General features: G+C 28.7%; 8 protein-coding genes across 8 annotated transcripts; 3 read left to right on the forward strand and 5 right to left on the reverse strand.

Annotated features, from left to right (window-relative positions):
* Positions 1–41: 41 nt before the first annotated feature.
* LOC113790763 (uncharacterized) lies at positions 42–1,595 on the reverse strand. Its single transcript, XM_027340466.2, has 2 exons — positions 717–1,595; positions 42–649 (listed from the first exon to the last, which is right to left on the reverse strand). Exons 1-2 carry the CDS (start codon positions 1,398–1,400, stop codon positions 266–268), a joined length of 1,068 nt encoding a protein of 355 aa, XP_027196267.2. The 5' UTR covers positions 1,401–1,595; the 3' UTR covers positions 42–265.
* Positions 1,596–2,424: 829 nt separating this feature from the next.
* LOC113790795 (protein Wnt-8-like) lies at positions 2,425–4,860 on the reverse strand. Its single transcript, XM_075821805.1, has 6 exons — positions 4,569–4,860; positions 4,395–4,467; positions 4,031–4,248; positions 3,658–3,827; positions 3,255–3,580; positions 2,425–3,185 (listed from the first exon to the last, which is right to left on the reverse strand). The coding sequence occupies exons 3-6, from the start codon at positions 4,204–4,206 to the stop codon at positions 2,652–2,654; spliced, it is 1,206 nt and encodes a 401-aa protein (XP_075677920.1). The 5' UTR covers positions 4,207–4,248; positions 4,395–4,467; positions 4,569–4,860; the 3' UTR covers positions 2,425–2,651.
* A 665-nt stretch (positions 4,861–5,525) lies between these two features.
* On the forward strand, positions 5,526–8,276 carry LOC113790755 (5-phosphohydroxy-L-lysine phospho-lyase). The gene is made up of 8 exons (XM_075821798.1): positions 5,526–5,963; positions 6,030–6,380; positions 6,442–6,720; positions 6,804–6,878; positions 6,944–7,037; positions 7,107–7,318; positions 7,375–7,591; positions 7,653–8,276. Exons 2-8 carry the CDS (start codon positions 6,208–6,210, stop codon positions 8,202–8,204), a joined length of 1,602 nt encoding a protein of 533 aa, XP_075677913.1. The 5' UTR covers positions 5,526–5,963; positions 6,030–6,207; the 3' UTR covers positions 8,205–8,276.
* Positions 8,230–10,009, reverse strand: LOC113790759 (non-selective voltage-gated ion channel VDAC2-like). Its single transcript, XM_027340460.2, has 5 exons — positions 9,617–10,009; positions 9,166–9,538; positions 8,983–9,099; positions 8,758–8,908; positions 8,230–8,688 (listed from the first exon to the last, which is right to left on the reverse strand). Exons 1-5 carry the CDS (start codon positions 9,678–9,680, stop codon positions 8,539–8,541), a joined length of 855 nt encoding a protein of 284 aa, XP_027196261.2. The 5' UTR covers positions 9,681–10,009; the 3' UTR covers positions 8,230–8,538.
* A 247-nt stretch (positions 10,010–10,256) lies between these two features.
* LOC142645497 (sentrin-specific protease 8-like) lies at positions 10,257–13,283 on the reverse strand. Its single transcript, XM_075821807.1, has 2 exons — positions 10,944–13,283; positions 10,257–10,866 (listed from the first exon to the last, which is right to left on the reverse strand). Exon 1 carries the CDS (start codon positions 13,281–13,283, stop codon positions 12,597–12,599), a length of 687 nt encoding a protein of 228 aa, XP_075677922.1. The 3' UTR covers positions 10,257–10,866; positions 10,944–12,596.
* A 498-nt stretch (positions 13,284–13,781) lies between these two features.
* Positions 13,782–15,295, forward strand: LOC113790761 (palmitoyltransferase ZDHHC6-like). The gene is made up of 3 exons (XM_027340464.2): positions 13,782–14,522; positions 14,592–14,789; positions 14,867–15,295. Exons 1-3 carry the CDS (start codon positions 13,929–13,931, stop codon positions 15,245–15,247), a joined length of 1,173 nt encoding a protein of 390 aa, XP_027196265.2. The 5' UTR covers positions 13,782–13,928; the 3' UTR covers positions 15,248–15,295.
* On the reverse strand, positions 15,239–15,960 carry LOC113790776 (uncharacterized). Its single transcript, XM_027340478.2, has 2 exons — positions 15,678–15,960; positions 15,239–15,614 (listed from the first exon to the last, which is right to left on the reverse strand). The coding sequence occupies exons 1-2, from the start codon at positions 15,827–15,829 to the stop codon at positions 15,320–15,322; spliced, it is 447 nt and encodes a 148-aa protein (XP_027196279.1). The 5' UTR covers positions 15,830–15,960; the 3' UTR covers positions 15,239–15,319.
* A 99-nt stretch (positions 15,961–16,059) lies between these two features.
* On the forward strand, positions 16,060–17,168 carry LOC113790768 (uncharacterized). Its single transcript, XM_027340471.2, has one exon. It carries the CDS (start codon positions 16,392–16,394, stop codon positions 17,046–17,048), a length of 657 nt encoding a protein of 218 aa, XP_027196272.2. The 5' UTR covers positions 16,060–16,391; the 3' UTR covers positions 17,049–17,168.
* Positions 17,169–17,170: the final 2 nt, after the last annotated feature.

Raw genomic sequence — 17,170 nt, forward strand, 5'->3', positions numbered from 1 at the left:
ATTTTTGTTTATAATAATAGAATGTGTAATCGGTTTTGTGTGTGTGATGAATTGCTAAATATCAAAAGAAAAATCTTAAAATTCTAATATCAAATCCATATTACACATAAGAATAGTGTAAGAATATCGTATATATAGAGAAAGAGATAAATTTCATCATTGATTAATAATCATAAATAGATTAGGTTAGTTACATAACATCATAACGACAATATGATCCAATTTTGTTTGACTAACAAAAAAACAAAACAGATTCGAATCGAATCTATCTTTTGATTGGATATTCACGTGATACAACAACAAAATAATCGGTTGTCCAATTTGGAAAATTTGGTAATAATTGTTCAAATTTCCAACCATCCGATAATGTAGAGATAGCCAATGATAATTCACTTTCACGACAATGTAATAAACGATAAACATTTTGATTTTTTGATGAATCAGGACTAGGATTACGATTCATCATACGATCAAGATTACGTTGTTGTAATAATTTTATCAATGATGTTATATTATAAAATTCAGCTTCTTCTAATACACCTTCTTCATTGAGGTCTTTATTCAGGATAAGTTTACCATGACGTAGAAAATTTAATATCGGTGCAAAATATGATGGATCACGATCGATTAAGTAAGCTCCATTTTCATCCTTAGTTATAATTATTTCAATTTTAAAAAATTAATTTTAAATTTCATCTCAGATAGAAAAAAAATACCTTTTCCGATGCTAAACTATTCGTACTATTCGGTTGACAAAGACGATAAAAAAATGAATTACGATCACTACATAATGTAGTACGGGTTGTTTGAAAATAAGTACCACCAACATTTAATTTGATCCATTCATTTGATGAATTTTTCATTTGAATCGGTTCATTATTATTATTGTTATTATTATTATTGAGTTCATTCGTATTCATTGTTCGTTGACAATTATTATTATTATTGTTATAATTATTATGATGGTTCATCATCATCATTGTTGGTGATTGACAATCATGATAGCTATTTGTTTCGATTTGACAATTCTCCACTAATAAACAACCGGATGATGTTGATGGTGATGATGATGATGTACTACAAACATCAGCTATAATTGCTGATGATGATGATGAAGACGATGAAGATGATGAGGAACCGGATGATGATAATTGATCATCCGATTTACAATTCATATCATTTTTCATTGTTAAATCGGTTGTAGCCGTCATCATTGTCGTTGATGTTGGTGATGATATTGATTGGTCGTCTTCAGATCTACTTTTACCACTTTTACTGAAAATAATTTTCGATGATTTTTGTTTCGAAAAATCATTCAATGTTTGTTGATCAACATTATCATCATTATTTTTTTGACTAGTATCATCAAATTGTTTTTGTTGATTATTATTTTTAGACATTCAAAATTATTTACTTGAGAAAAAACAAAACAAACAAACAATAAATCTAAATGTTAATAACAATCATCATCATCATCATCATCATTAAATTAATCTTAAGAATTTAATTCTATCAAAATAGAAGAAAACAGAAATTCTTTAAAGAATTTTCCGATGACGAATGAAAATGAATTATTTGTTTTAAGAAAAATCAGCCAAAAAAAAAGAAAAAAATCGAACAGACTGGCTCGAGCTATCACCACTATACCACCACCAACACCACTTCTACCACTACCACCATAATCAATACAAAAAAAAAGTTTTTTAAACGCATGCGTCATAGCCTACAGAGAGAAATGATTCAAGAATCAAACGAAAAATTCTTGCCTTTATGAATTCTGTGTATGGCAAACACACCCACATAACAATCATATTTCATTATTTATAAAACATTTCAATATAGAACATTATTATTATCATTACCAATGATGGGGTAAATTCAATGATTCTAGGCCAAAAATTCAATGTTTTTTTCCTCGCTTTCTTTGCTGTTGATGATGATCAAAATTGTAAAAGAATCTTTCTTTACGCACTTGCCACACACACACCCCCAAATGGCCCAAATATTCGAATTTGTTTTTGTTTTTATCCGGTTGGACCGTCGTCTTTAGGAAAAAAAAACCAGAAAAACAAAAATCAAATGGGTCATTGACTTTGTAACCAAAATAAAATCACCCCCCAATATTCACTATATATTTTGGTTTGGTTTTTTCCCACCATTTTTTTTCTCTATAATCCATTATTTAGACAACGAAGACGACGACGACGAAGATGATAAAACAACAAACACGACGACTCTTTTCATCAAAAAAAAAGACGATGACAACAACAGCTAAGAACCCTCAAGGAAAATTCAAATATATTTCGGCTAGACTTAAAGACTATAGATTCTTGATCATCAGAGAATTTTCTCATATGAAAGTCTGGGTTGTTTCGAATGGAAAAAGTTTTACATGCCGAAAAAAAATTGTAAAAAGCAAAAGTATTTTACAGTAAATTTTAATTGATAAATAAATAAAAAAAATATGTACAACAGGAACACTTGTAAATAAATTAGAAAAATATGCGGACCAAAATTCAAAACAGGTGTCATAATTAAGCAATAAATTTCACTTTTTTTTCGCTGTAAAAAGTAAAAGTGAAATTTACATAAAACACACCGACTTTCTTTCTTTGTGCGTGGGTGGTTTGATTTGGTTTTTGAAATTTTTCCTAAAATGATGTCATCGTTGTTGTTGTTGTTGTTGGTGATGATGATAATAATGATGGTGCACAAACATAGGTAAATTCTTCACGTTGACATTGTTGACAATGTACCTGACAACAGAATTCAAATCGACAATTACAAGTGGTTGTTATTATACGACGTTCACGTTTAATACGATAACCACATTGTTTACAAAGACGACGACAACTTTTTCTTTCTTCAATGGTAACATCATCATCTTTACGCATTGAACAATGTCGTCCTAATGTACCAGTCAATGAACCAAATGTTGAATTTATATCCGATTTACAATAATCCGGTGAATCATGTAAATACATCAATTTCCATGTTGGTACTTCTTGTTGATTATTTTGTTCATATGGTGAATTATTTTCAATTTTTACTGCTTTACGATATGCTTTTTTTAGATAATTACCAATTTCATGAAATTCATTTACTTTCATCCAACAGGTTTGCATTGAACATGATCCACTTACACCATGACATTTACATTTTTTTATCATTGTTTCTTTTACTGACTTTTGAAAGAAATGAAAGAATTTAAAGGATTTGTTTTTCAAAAGAAGAAAAATAAACATTCAACTTACAATTCTACCAACACGATGATTATGTAGACGAATTTTTGCTTTTGAATCTTGTCCAGTTTCACGATCATCAAGATGTGCAATAGCCACTCGATAACCAAGTTCAACATTATCACTACAACCACCCCAACGAAATTCATTACGTATTGATTGTTTATCATTATCATTACCATTATTGTTTCCAATCACAGAATTCATCAATGATGATGATGATGATGATGATCGTGAACATTTACAATTATCTAATGAACCATCACTACAATTTTTTGTTACTGTATGCACAATACCGGCACTAATAATTGCCTGTACAAATGCTACTTCTCGATTTACTGGTGGAAAAAATCGAAACATTTAATAACCGAAATAACCGAAAAATGATCAATGTTGAATACAAAAAGAAACATACTTGGTAAATGATTTTGATAAACTTCGGATAATATTGATTCTGGACATGGCCATCTTTCATATTTAAATTGTTTTGAACATTCATCCAGTCCTTTTTGTGCACCAATCCAAACTGTTTCAAAACTTGATAATGTTGCCTGACTACTTGTACGTAGTATATTTCCTAATGACCTAAATATGATGAATGATCAAGATAATGATAATTGAATTTTTGAAATTTTTAGCCAAAAAAAAATCATTATTTAATCCTTTTATTTGAAAATTTTTCTCTTTTTAAAAATTAAATCAAATTCCATTGGTGCATCCCTGATCATTTCATGACAGTTTCTCAATCGTTTTTTTTCCAAATTGATACAATGATAAAAAAAACTTACCAAGAATAGACATGATGATGATTGACAGGCAATAATAATAATAATAATAATATCCATATCGATGTTGTTGATTTTGATGATAATATGAATGTCACATGAAATAATCGAAACATTGATAATAATGACCAAACATTATTTTGATAATTTACAAAATGTTTTTTATCGATCGATGACATATCTTATTTTGATTTGGTTGTTGATCAAATTAGTGGAAAAATCTTTATCAAAATTCAAATTGATTGATTGATTGATGTGACGAATCAAATTGGCAAGTACAAATAGAAAAACAGTAAAAATGATCAAATATTCTTCAAATCGAATTGAATCGAATCAAATCGAATGTTCGTATGATTCGAATGATTACCTTTTATCGAATGATCTTTATTCTCCGGCCTGCCTGACTGTCAGAAACGAAGTTTTTGTATTTTCTTAGGATTCTATCCATGGGAAAATATCATTTAGTCAAAATTAACAACAAGAAGAAGAAAAAAAAGACTTTAAAGTTATTAAGAACACACACACAAACACATTTACTTACTTAAAATTGAATAAAGGATTCATAGTCGGGGGTATAATATCATCATCAACGACGACGACGACGACAGTCAACAACTAAGACGACAAACTTTTTATTGATACATGATTTGGTGACAGTAATAATAACAACAACAACAACAAACTACTGTCGTCAATTTGGTTGTCACGTTGGTCAAAAGTATTTATTAAAAAAACAAATTCTTGGTTGAATATTCCATACATCTTGATTTAATTTGTTGTTGGTCAAAGTTTTTTTCTCACTACACCAAAAGATTACCATGATTTTTTTCCCTCAACTAAAATCTGATATTAAGAAAAACAAAAAAATAATTGAAAAATTATCAATTTAACTGGAAAATAATTTGTTACAAACACCCAAAACATTTTAACCCTTTTTTCGATCTTTTCCTTTAGTTTGTTTTTTTGTGAATGAAAAAAAGTGATTATAATCAAGTTATTATATAACACCAATGGAGAGAATGAGAACAAAAGGGTTACTTTGACAAAGAAACCTAGGTTGAATTTGATTGACAATTAACACCAGCCGTTTTAACCCGACAAAACAGGTAAAAATTGAATTTTGTTTTTTACTCTGTTGAACAATTATGTTTACCTGGATAATCTTTGATTTGAAGAAACATTTTTTGTAGTTAAAATTAATTCAAAAAACTTCCCTCAAAAAAAAACGAACGAAAAATTGATAAAATCGGTTCAAACTGGATTTTTAAATTAATTTTCCATTTCCTACCATGGTAACTATTTCAACATTTTTGTGTTTTTTGTTTTCTGTTTTCATCATCATGGTCAATACACGTGATGATCGAACAAAAAAAAACGTTTATCAGGCCAAATGATTTTTTTCTTCTCTGAATATCATCATCGTTGTCGTCGTCGTCATATCGATAAAATTGATCAGAGAAATTTTTCGTTTTCTTCAAAAACGAAATTTGATCTCTTTCTTTTAAAGATTTATCAATTTATAAATTGAGACTATCAAAAATGAACTAATGTATCAGATTCTCCAAAAAAAAAGATTCAAAATTTTTCCATAATAATTATCATGATAAAAAAATGAACAAAACAAAACCGGATTAGAGCATCGTCAACATCGTCATCATCGACGTTATCATCGTTTATCCTTTCAAATCGTTGTCGTCGAGTTGAAATCATTTTTTTCTTTTCTTATCACTTATTACTTTATTGGATTTAATTGACAACTGTAGATAGATTCCGTATTCGGTTTATCAAATGCATCAATTACCAATAATATGGACTCCATTTCCCCAATTTATCTAATCTATCCTATTTCTCTCTATCATCATCATCATCATATTTCCTAAAAAAAATGTACCACCACCTACACAATTCAAAACAAATAAATAAATAAACATTCACTGTATGTTTAACTTTGTCAAATTTATATATTTTTTTTTCTTCTAAATAATATTTTTTATTTTCATAGTCGTCCCTCTTTTTTTCTTTTTTCATCCCCTTTTACCAGTTTGTCAATTTTTTTTTTTGTTTTTGGAGGCAAAACCTAAACATGGTCATCATCATATGTTTGTTATAAATAGTCCATTTTTAGATTTGATTCAATCATCATTTTTAAACCATTTTAACAGCCACATTAATTGATTGAAATGGAACAACAAAAATCATCAACAATCGATTATCATCGACAAAACATTATGGACATTAAGCAATTATCATCATCATCCTCATCATCATCTTCGTCATCATCATCATCATCCCATCAAATGTTGGAAAAATTATCAAAATCAGAAACAATCGAATTACGTAATAAACATGTTGGGTAAGTTATTAACGATTTTAATTATTTGATTTATAAATTTTCATTATTTTTTCCATTATAGTCCATCGGTAACATTATTTTTTAAGAAAAATCCATTAAAAATTATACGTGGTCAAGGACAATATATGTATGATGAAAAAGATAATGCATATCTTGATTGTATTAATAATGTTGCACATGTTGGCCATTGTCATCCGGCTATTATTGATGCAGCAACAGAACAAATGAAATTAATCTATACAAATAGTAGATTTTTACATGATAATCTTGTTGTTTATGCTAAACGTATTACAGATACAATGCCAAAACCATTATCGGTTTGTTATTTTGTTAATTCGGGGTAATTTTTATTTTTATTTTTTTGATTTATTTTTTTTTCACGGATAAGATTTAATTAATGATTTTTTTTCTCTAATTAATCAGATCTGAAGCAAATGATTTAGCAATACGTCTGGCACGTAGCCATACAAAAAACAAAGATATCATTGCAATCGATGGGTATGAATTATTATTTATCATCAATGATAATCGATTAATTTCATCTATATTTTTGCTATTATTAGTGCATATCATGGCCATCTAACAACATTAATCGATATATCACCAATGAAATTTATGAAAATCAAAGGAGCCAAAAAAAAGAAATGGGTTCATGTGGTATTAATATAATAACTATTATAAAAAATTACCCTTTTTGTTGAAAACAATCCAATTACCCATACATAGACATCATTACCTTGTTCATATCGTGGTAAATACAATTTGGATAATTGTGAATCATCCAATGAAATTGGTCAACGTTATGGTGAAGAAGTTAAACAAATCATTCAGGATGCTCATGATCAAGGACGACAAATTGCTGCATTCATACATGAATCAATGATCAGTTGTGGTGGACAAGTTTTATTACCCGAAAATTATCTTAAAAATGTTTACAAGTAAGTCTGATACTGATATTTTTTTGCAATTAGTTAATTAACTTTTTTTTAAATAGACATGTTCGTGATGCTGGAGGTGTTTGTATTGCCGATGAAGTTCAAGTTGGATTTGGACGTACAGGAAAAATGTGGGCATTTGAATATCAAAATGTTATACCGGATATTGTAACTATGGGTAAACCGATGGGTAATGGACATCCAATTGCTTGTGTTATTACAACACCCGAAATTGCCGAAAGTTTTGCACGTATCGGTACAGAATATTTCAACACTGTAAGTGTCATGAAAAACCTATAAGAATTTGATAAAGTGACTTTGTTTTTTTTGTCTACAGTATGGTGGTAATCCTGTTTCATTGGCCGTAGCAAATGCCGTACTTGATGTAATTGAACAGGAAAAATTAATCGATCATGGCATTCAGGTGGGCGAATTATTTTTAGAAGAGCTACAAAAATTGAAGAAAAAGTATTCATTAATCGGAGATATTCGTGGTAGCGGCCTATTTATCGGTATCGAATTAGTTAATAATCGTCGTACAAAAGAACCGGCCACATTAATTGCTGAATATATTGTTGCACGTTTTAAAGAAAATTGTATATTAATGAGTACGGAAGGAAAATTTGGAAATGTATTGAAAATCAAACCACCAATGATATTCAATGAAACAAATGTTAAACAATTTATATTCATATTTGAAGAAATATTACAAGATATTAATTATATTCATCAAAATCGTACACGTAGTTCATCATTAAGTTCAGCATATAGTTCAGATTCAATATCCATATCCGTTGGTAATAGTAATAATGGCAATGGCCAGATTAATGTTGAAAATATGAGTTCAGATTCATTATCTGATGAAGATTCATCTATCATATCCGAATAATCAATCTATATTTTTTTAAAATAAATTTATCATTTTGAAATAAAATTCATTTTTTTATTTTTTTTTTCAAAATTTTATCTGTGTTTGTGTTGTTGTTTTAGAAAATTGACTCAAGTAAATAATTAGAATTGTTTCGCTAATTACGAAGATATGATTTTTAAAGAGAAAAGAAGAAAAAAAAAGCTAATGAACTTCTAGAAAAAAAAACAAAGGAGCTATGTTGGCGTATAATTGAATTATTTTATCTGTTGGTATGTGCGATGGCTTCTTTCTGTTGTTTTTTGTTTGTTTGCTTCCCCATCCATTCACCGTTATATTTTGCATCAATATCAATTTAAGCGCTTAAATCGATACCCATACCCATTTTATGGCCACCTTGATTGAAATTTTTACCATCAATCAAAGCATTCAATGTAAATGTAATTCCAGGTCGTAAACGACGAATCAATGCCAAACCGATATTGTTTTTGTTGTTGACACGTGCCTATAGTGTGACAAAATTAATTGTTTTTTAATTTTGAATTGATTTACTTGAAAAAAAAGAAGAGCTAACCTTGATCTGGGTATCTTCATCCATACGATACAGACAGCCAATATTAAAATTGGGTACATTATCAGCAGATGCACATGAAACGCTGATGGCACTTTCCAAATTAGGAGTAACTTTTTGATACAATGAACCGGAAAATTCTTTACCATCAAGGCTATTTTTTTTTTTTTTTTTTTTGAAAAAATATTAGATAAATTAATCTGAAATCAATTTGATTTGATTACATACACATTAGTATGAACTTGAAAGTCCTTGTCCAAATAACCAATGGCTAAATTGGTTTTCTTCAATTTGCCTAGATGTGGATTGAATGATAATTGTGCACCAGCAAGCCATCCAGCTTGGCTAATTATAATTTTAAAAAAACGATCAATTTTTTTTACTCAAATTATAAGAAAAAAAAATACTAACCCAATTACCAATGAACCATGTACAATGGTACCATTGTTAAGTGAATCAAAATCAAAATCAGCATTAGCATGAAAACAATCACCTTTTAATGCTGTTTTGAGAGCACCAGATTTTTTACCCGATTGTGGAGCAATATTACCATTGAATAATATTTTTGATCCTTTAATAAATTGATCATCAAATTGTAATTCAGTTAATATGGTATTATCAGTTGTCCATTTTTCTTTAAGGGTACAATTCCAATCCTTAAAAAAATATTTTGTTTCAAATGTTGCATTTACACGACCAGTATCATTAACCGATACACCATTAACGGCAAATTCAACATTATTCTGTGTTTTGGTTTTAACATCCAATTTTACTAGGCCAAAATCTGTACCGAAAGGAGGAAATGATTGAAATGATTTTTGTTTATTCTTAAGCAAATTATCCAATTTCATTAAATACTAACGATAATTTTTCGAGAAAATATCTCTTGCTTGTTTGCCAAGATCAGCATAACATGGTGGAGCCATTATTACAATATTATTCAAATTCAATGAAAAATGTAATTAATTTGTGAAAGTTGATAGAAATTTCTGATTGATAAATTTAAAAAAAAAATTCACACGTTTTTTAATAATCTTGGATCAAACGAAACAACAACAACAAAAAATTATTTTGGCCAACACAAAAAAAAAATGAACATATTAGATATGTTTCAAGTGAGAGAAAGGTTGATTAGGTTCTTGCGCAGTTTTCGGTTTATTTGTGTTAGTGATGTGTTCGGATTCAGAATACCACCAGGTTTTTTTCTTATCGTTGTTCTTCTCCTCCTCTATTCTCCTCATACACAATCAAAGTGTCCTTTTCAATGTTAAGCCAAAATAAAATAATATAACATGGATGTGTTGTACACTCAGAAAAATCGACCCCCTTTTTTGGGGCAAAAATTAAGCTCCGCCTTTTTTGGCCGACGTTTACTTCTTTGAGCGCATGTTCACATATATTCCCGTAAACTTTCTTTATTCTTGAAATTGTATATTTCGGGAATATTTTCTTTCCATAACCATAAACCACATTCAATAAAATTAATAACAAACTAATGAGAATAAGAAAAAAGATGTTTATTTATTGTTATAAAAAATAAATTTTTCGTTATGGATTAAGTACAAACAATCAAGCATTTTGAATTAATCAATTTTGATTAAAAAAAGATTTTGGGGTAGATTTCTCCATATATTCGTATGTAGATCTTGCATAGCTAATGTTTGATTATTGCACCCAATGTATTTGATTCTGATTCTTGTTAATTTGAAATTCACGATTTTCAATTCAGTCCGTACAATCATATATTTACAATGGATCATCCAATAGATGTTTGAGGTTCCACATTCTCTTATTTCACAAATTAATATAAGTTAGATTTGTGTTTTCTGCTACAATTTTCTCGCCAATTACCATAAGCTTGTCACCGATTTTCAAAAAGTTGGCTGCTTTCATGAATTCGAATGTTGAATCCTTCTTGATGATATAACGGGTAATATTTATGAAATATAAAATCATAAAATAGATGTTTGAGGTTCCACTTTCTCTTATTTCACAAGTTCTTCTTCGTCATACATGGGCGAATATGGATAGATAATAATAATAGTACTGAAGACATTTCGCCAATGGCATTTGTATCAAAATGACAGATTCAAGAATATAAGATAATACAATCTAAAATTAAAATTACAAAAAGAATCGGTAAGAAAAATTAAGACTTAGGAAAATTGAACTTTCCAGTACAAATGCACCTTGGAAAATTTCGAAACCAATTCAGAAGTTGATTTGCTCATCAATTTGCTCGACTTGTGACCGTTATATGGCGAAACTTTGATTCAAATTTTGTCCTTATGTAATGATAAACATTCTTGTTTAATTCGTAATGATAAAGTAAAAAAAGATGTCTATTTCTGATTCTCGATTCGAGATTGAAATTTTTCGGCAATATCGAAACATGTTTCGTTTTTTTGCAAAGTTCGATTTTCTTTTTCGAAAAGATTACAGTCGTTCTTCGCATAACACGGTATTTGTACAACAGTGGAACGAATTAACCGTATTCCAAGAGGAACGACTGTATGGAACTAAGTCAACCGCCACGTGCATTTGTGTTTTTCGTCACATTAATTTTTTCGTCGTCATTTCACAACTTTGCGCGAAGTTTGGTTATTCGACTAAGTTTTTAATGGAAATAATTAACGAATTTGGTGATTCAAAGTTGATTTATTGATGCAAAAATGAACGAATTTTGATCCGGATATCTTAGAGACAACCGAGATACTCAATGATTGAAACATTCTGAATGTAATGTAATGAAAAAAACATTGAACATCATTGAGCTAAATGTTCCTGAATGAATGTCTGTTTATGAAACAGTTTGTTTCAAATTTTTCAAACAAAACTTAAAATTGTCACCGAATCAAGAATCAAATATAAGTGGCGTCTTTTTCGATTGGTAAACCACAGAATGTATTTGAAATTTCTGAATTTTCTAAGTCATAATCGATCATTATTCTGAGGATATTGGTATGGAATTCAAAGTCGCGTGTCATTGTTAACAAGATATGTGGGTTCACCAACAGAACTTCAGGTGAAATTGTGGAAACGTTTATTGAGATATTTAAATGGACCAAATTCAATAATTTTGAATTACTTTTTTCTCATTTTGATAAAGACCTAAAGATTGAAATTCACGCCGTTTTAAAGACTTGGCAGTTTCCTTGAAATGGACTTAACCCTTTGATAAATTGGAAAAAACGAAAAAAATTAAATTGAAATCTATTTATTTTTTTGCTTAAACCAATTTCTTATTTTTTGCTTTAATAAAACTATTTTTCTTTTATTTTAATTACTGATGCATTACTGGTAAATTTTTGAATTGATATTTTAAAAGAAATTTTCTAACAACAAAAAAATACTCATAAGAAAAAAGTTGCCGGGAACAAGTTGAAAACCAAGTTGAAAATTGGAGCGAAATTTAAATTCATTCAAATAATGCCGTTCAAATAATAGGTTACTGTGCATAGAAAGTTAGGGGAAAATTTTTCTTATTTAGGCTCCGCCTTTTTTGGCCGATGTTTACTATTCCCTAACTTATACTGTACATCGGACAGACGTACAATTTTTCTGAGTGTATAAACACAGAGGAAAATCACACCATCATCGCCCGATATAACATTTACTGCCCTCTGGTATCGTACTACTTGTTGTTGGTAATTTGTTTTTTTTATTAAACAAAAAGATTTTTTTAAAAAGTTCTCATTAAAAAAATTATTACATGTCACGATGACAATGATGATGATAATAATCATAAATTTATTAATAAAACAATAAAATTTTGTTGTTGTTGTTGTTGATTGGGATATACAGAAAGCAAGAAACAAAAATATGTGGCAATGAACAACGAATTATGCCGGCGACAAACTAATAGATTCGGATTTTAATCTATCGATTATATCGATTAATTGTAAACGAAATTTTCTTATCTGTTCCAATGATATTATATCTTTGATTGAACGTTGATCATTAAGTAGATATTTTTGGCAGATAGCATTAGAATTACATATTAAATGTATACCACAATTATAGCCATCTTCTTGTAAATGACATTGTTCAATATGAACATCCGAATCACAGGATAATAATTTTGAAAACTTTTGACCAATTATTTTCATCATCGATAGTTGTGGTTGAATAGATGAATCATAATATTCTAAACGAGATTTATCACCATCATTTATGAATACAAGTAATGACCAATGTGAACCACCATAATCATATGACATATTATCATTCAATGGCATTAGAATCAATTTTCGTTGTTCAATGTTTAATGGTTGAAGAATCATACGAATTTCATCCATTGAATCAGTCATTTTGATCAATTGTGTTAATGATGGACTGAGACATAATAATTGATTGGAATATTCTTTGTAAAGATTATGTGTAAGATATTCATACCAGAATTCAATTAAACTATCATTAATCCATTGTCGAGATTGTAAGATTCGATAATCTGATTGTCGTATAATAGCATCATGATAACTAAGAACAATTTCCCAATCCTTATCCGTATTTTTCGCCATTATCATCATATATGTAAACTATTGTAGACCAAGATATTTATTCAATGATGGATAACACCAATCATCTTCCTTAAGATTTTCGGCAACTTTTCGTAATGATTCTAATTGTTTGGCTATATCTATAGAATAAATGGTGAAAAAATTATCTCTATACAATCAGAAATATTCAAACCTTTGGATTTTTTATTCGAATCAAATTCTGGAAAAGATTGATTTTCCTTTAATGCTTTTGGAAAATTAAATTCTATACAAAATAAGTTGAAAAAAAAACAAAATTGTTTACATCATTTTTGATCATTATGAATATTTTTACCTTCTTTTTTACCACTATTATGCGTATTATTAGAATGAATAATAGTTGATGATGAATCATCCATCGAAACAAGATTTAGAAACGAGTGTTGTAGAAATTTTGTTAGGAAATTTAAATCAATCGATCAGATGATTATCATCGATGTCGGCAAATGATTTTCGAACCATGGTGCTCATTATTTGCGCTTGCGCTCTCTAAATAATTGCTTAATGCAAACATCGATAGATCGAATATTTTTTCGCCTTTTTTTTCAATTAATTCGATTCAATTTGAAATTTTGTTTTTCATTTATAATTCGACGATAAGAATTTTTTTATTTAATCTTTTTTTCTCAAAACAAAATGAAACGTTTATTTCATTGGGGACCAATAATAGCATTGATAATTATCAAATTAATATCATTAACAACATTATATTTTACTGGTTTATGGTTAACTATTGGTCATTATGGTTGGTTAGCTTTAATCAATTATATTTGCTATTATTGTCTTCTAGCCACAACATTATATAATTTTCTTTGTGCAATGTTTATTGGACCGGATTATGTGCCAAAAGGATGGCGACCCGAATATATTGATGATGAACAATATTTACAATATTGTCAACAATGTGATGGTTTCAAAGCACCACGTAGTCATCATTGTTCCAAATGTCAACGTTGTGTATTAAAAATGGATCATCATTGTCCATGGATCAATAATTGTTGTGGTTATCGTAATCAAAAATTTTTCTTCAATTTTCTTTTTTTCGCTGTTATTGGTTCAATACATTCATCGGTATTATTATCGATTACATTATATCGAGCTTTAACATACATACCGTATTCTACTCCAAATTCTCTTCGTTTAACAATTTGGAATGCATTTTTAATATTGATGGCCACCGGTATGGCTATCGGTGTTGTAATTGCAGTTGGAATTTTACTGATAATTCAAGTATGATGAATTTTAATTTTGATTATCAATCAATTTTTTTTTCATTTTCAATTCAATAATATTAATTAGACGCGGATAATCATTAAAAATCGTACCAGTATTGAAGATTGGATTATTAAAAAAGCCAAAAATCGTGAACGAAGTGAACCATTCATATTTCCATATGATTTAGGTGTTTGGCAAAATATTCGTCAAGTATTATGGGAACCATTATCCGATGGTATTCAATGGCCCGTACGAAGTGATTGTCATCAATATACATTGACTGTAAGTTTCTTTTTCTATATTATTGTTTCAATCGAATTCAATTTATTTATTTGCTTATTTTTAAAAAAAAATCATAGTATGAACAAATTTTACAGAAAAAAGATAAAATAGATAATGCAGCAATTTATCGTATAATTCGGCCATATAATGGACGATTTTTTCCATTATTTTCACAAGGATTTAAAGTATGCATTACATTTCCAATTAATGATGATAATCGTCTTTCAGTTGAAACGGGTGATGAAATTCTTGTAACACATTCGCATAAACATTGGTTTTATGGACAAAAATTGTCAACAAATGAAAAAATTCGTCCAAAAGGATGGTTTCCATGTCGATGTGCTGTATTGTTAGTACAACCAAAATTACATTATCAAAAAACTAATAATCAAAAGCAACATTCTTCCAGTGGTGATATATCAACTGATAATGATTTAAATAGTAAAAAAGAAAATTGAATTTGTTTTTTTATTTTATTTTTCTAATATAATATATTTGCTTGTTTATTTTTTGTTGTATTTTGGTTAAAATCAATGATGATCAATTGATTTTTTTAAAAATTTACCACCCAAATGAATGTTCATTAGTGATATGAACAAAGAGAAAATACCTCTAATTAATTGTGATTGTGGTAGAAAATTTTTCATTATTGCTGTAAATAAAAATGAACCCAAATTAAATAGAATGGATGCATAACTGGAAAGAATAATATGATCATCACATTGTTGTTGGATACATTTCTGTTGATTTATATGATAACCGATTCCAATATGTGATGTTAACAATATAAGATTCAATGATCGGCTACCAATCATTGGCATTATGCTAATAGGATTTTGAAAAATTCAATCAGAAATTAGATGATTATTTTTTGAAATTAGAAATTACCTTGGTAAACCACCATCCAATGACATATGTAGATTATATGAACAATAACAAATTTTACCAATTAATGGTAGATGATTTTTTTTATCTTGATAAATTGATTTAAAATTTTCCCATCGAAATGATGATAAATATGAATCAATATTGAAATCCATTATTTTATAAAATGAAAATTCAATTTTAGAAATTCTTCAAAAAAAAAAGATCAAAACAAGAATTTCATTCGTTTTTTCAAATAATCAATAGATGGCGATTGATGAAAAAAAATGAATATCATGCATGCATTCGTGATGAGTGCCGATGGACTTTTTTTTTCTTTTCACCAAACACAGCTGTGCCTGATGTTGATATTTTTCTCCATGAAATTTTCATTCGTGAATTGTTTCAAACTTTTTTTCTGTTTTGTTTTTGTATTTTCTCATACCTGAAACTATACAACTTGATAATTCTAGGATCAGATTTGTATATGATTGATTTTGAATAAATTTTTCCTGAATTTTGTTTGTTTGTTTTTTTTTTGTGATCGCTATATTAATGATAATTGAAAGCAAGAAATTAGAGCGAATGGAATTGGAATGAATTGGCATAAATATTTCTGGGATTTTTCTCCCATCAAATCGAAAAGAGAATCATCATCAGATTTTGAAACAACGAATTGATTCGAAAACTTTGTACGTGTGTGTGTGAGTGAGTGTGAAAAAGAAAGAGAGAGTGAAAATGAATGTAGAAGAAGGTTTCAATTATCTTTATGTAACATTACCGGCACCGATATCAGGTTCAAATCTTGAAATGATCAACATATTAACACCAATATTAAATGTTGATGATGATAATGGTAATGGTAAAAATCATTCGAATCAAAATTCAGATAATATCCATAATAATGGATTAGTTATTAACAATCATCGTTTATCATCAAATAATAATAATATTGTACATAATGATCAAAATCATCATTCGATTACCTTTGAAACAATCGATATAAAAACAGAAAATGAAATTCTAGCCATAAACAATAACATTGATAATAATAGCCAAACATCACCAACATCAGTGATTACCGTTGATCCGGATATTGATCTTAAACGTTATGAACGTTTACAAAAAGATATTGAACGAAAAAAAAGAGCACGTTTACGTGAAACTGAAAATCAACGTTTACAACGACTACAAAAAGATCGTGAACGTAAAAAACGTTCACGTCAAAATGAAACCTATGAACAACGTCAACGACGATTGGAAAAAGATCGTATACGAATACAACAACGTCGTGCATTGGAAAGTGATGAAGAACGTCGACGACGATTAGAAAAGAATCGTTTGAGTAAACGTAATGCTCGTATCAAAGAAAATCCACGATACCCAATTACCTAATGGCTAAACACAAATTCAAATTCATTAAACACCATGTAAATATTATAAAAAACCAAATACGAATAAATCAATTGATCGATTTATTCGTATTATTTTTTAATCGATTGTTTAATTTTTTTATT

This window comes from Dermatophagoides pteronyssinus, unplaced genomic scaffold (assembly GCF_027571235.1).
Source record: "Dermatophagoides pteronyssinus isolate colony J.1.1.1.1 unplaced genomic scaffold, Derpt_VIB-CSIC_2022.12 sq0013, whole genome shotgun sequence".
Taxonomy (NCBI): domain Eukaryota; kingdom Metazoa; phylum Arthropoda; class Arachnida; order Sarcoptiformes; family Pyroglyphidae; genus Dermatophagoides; species Dermatophagoides pteronyssinus.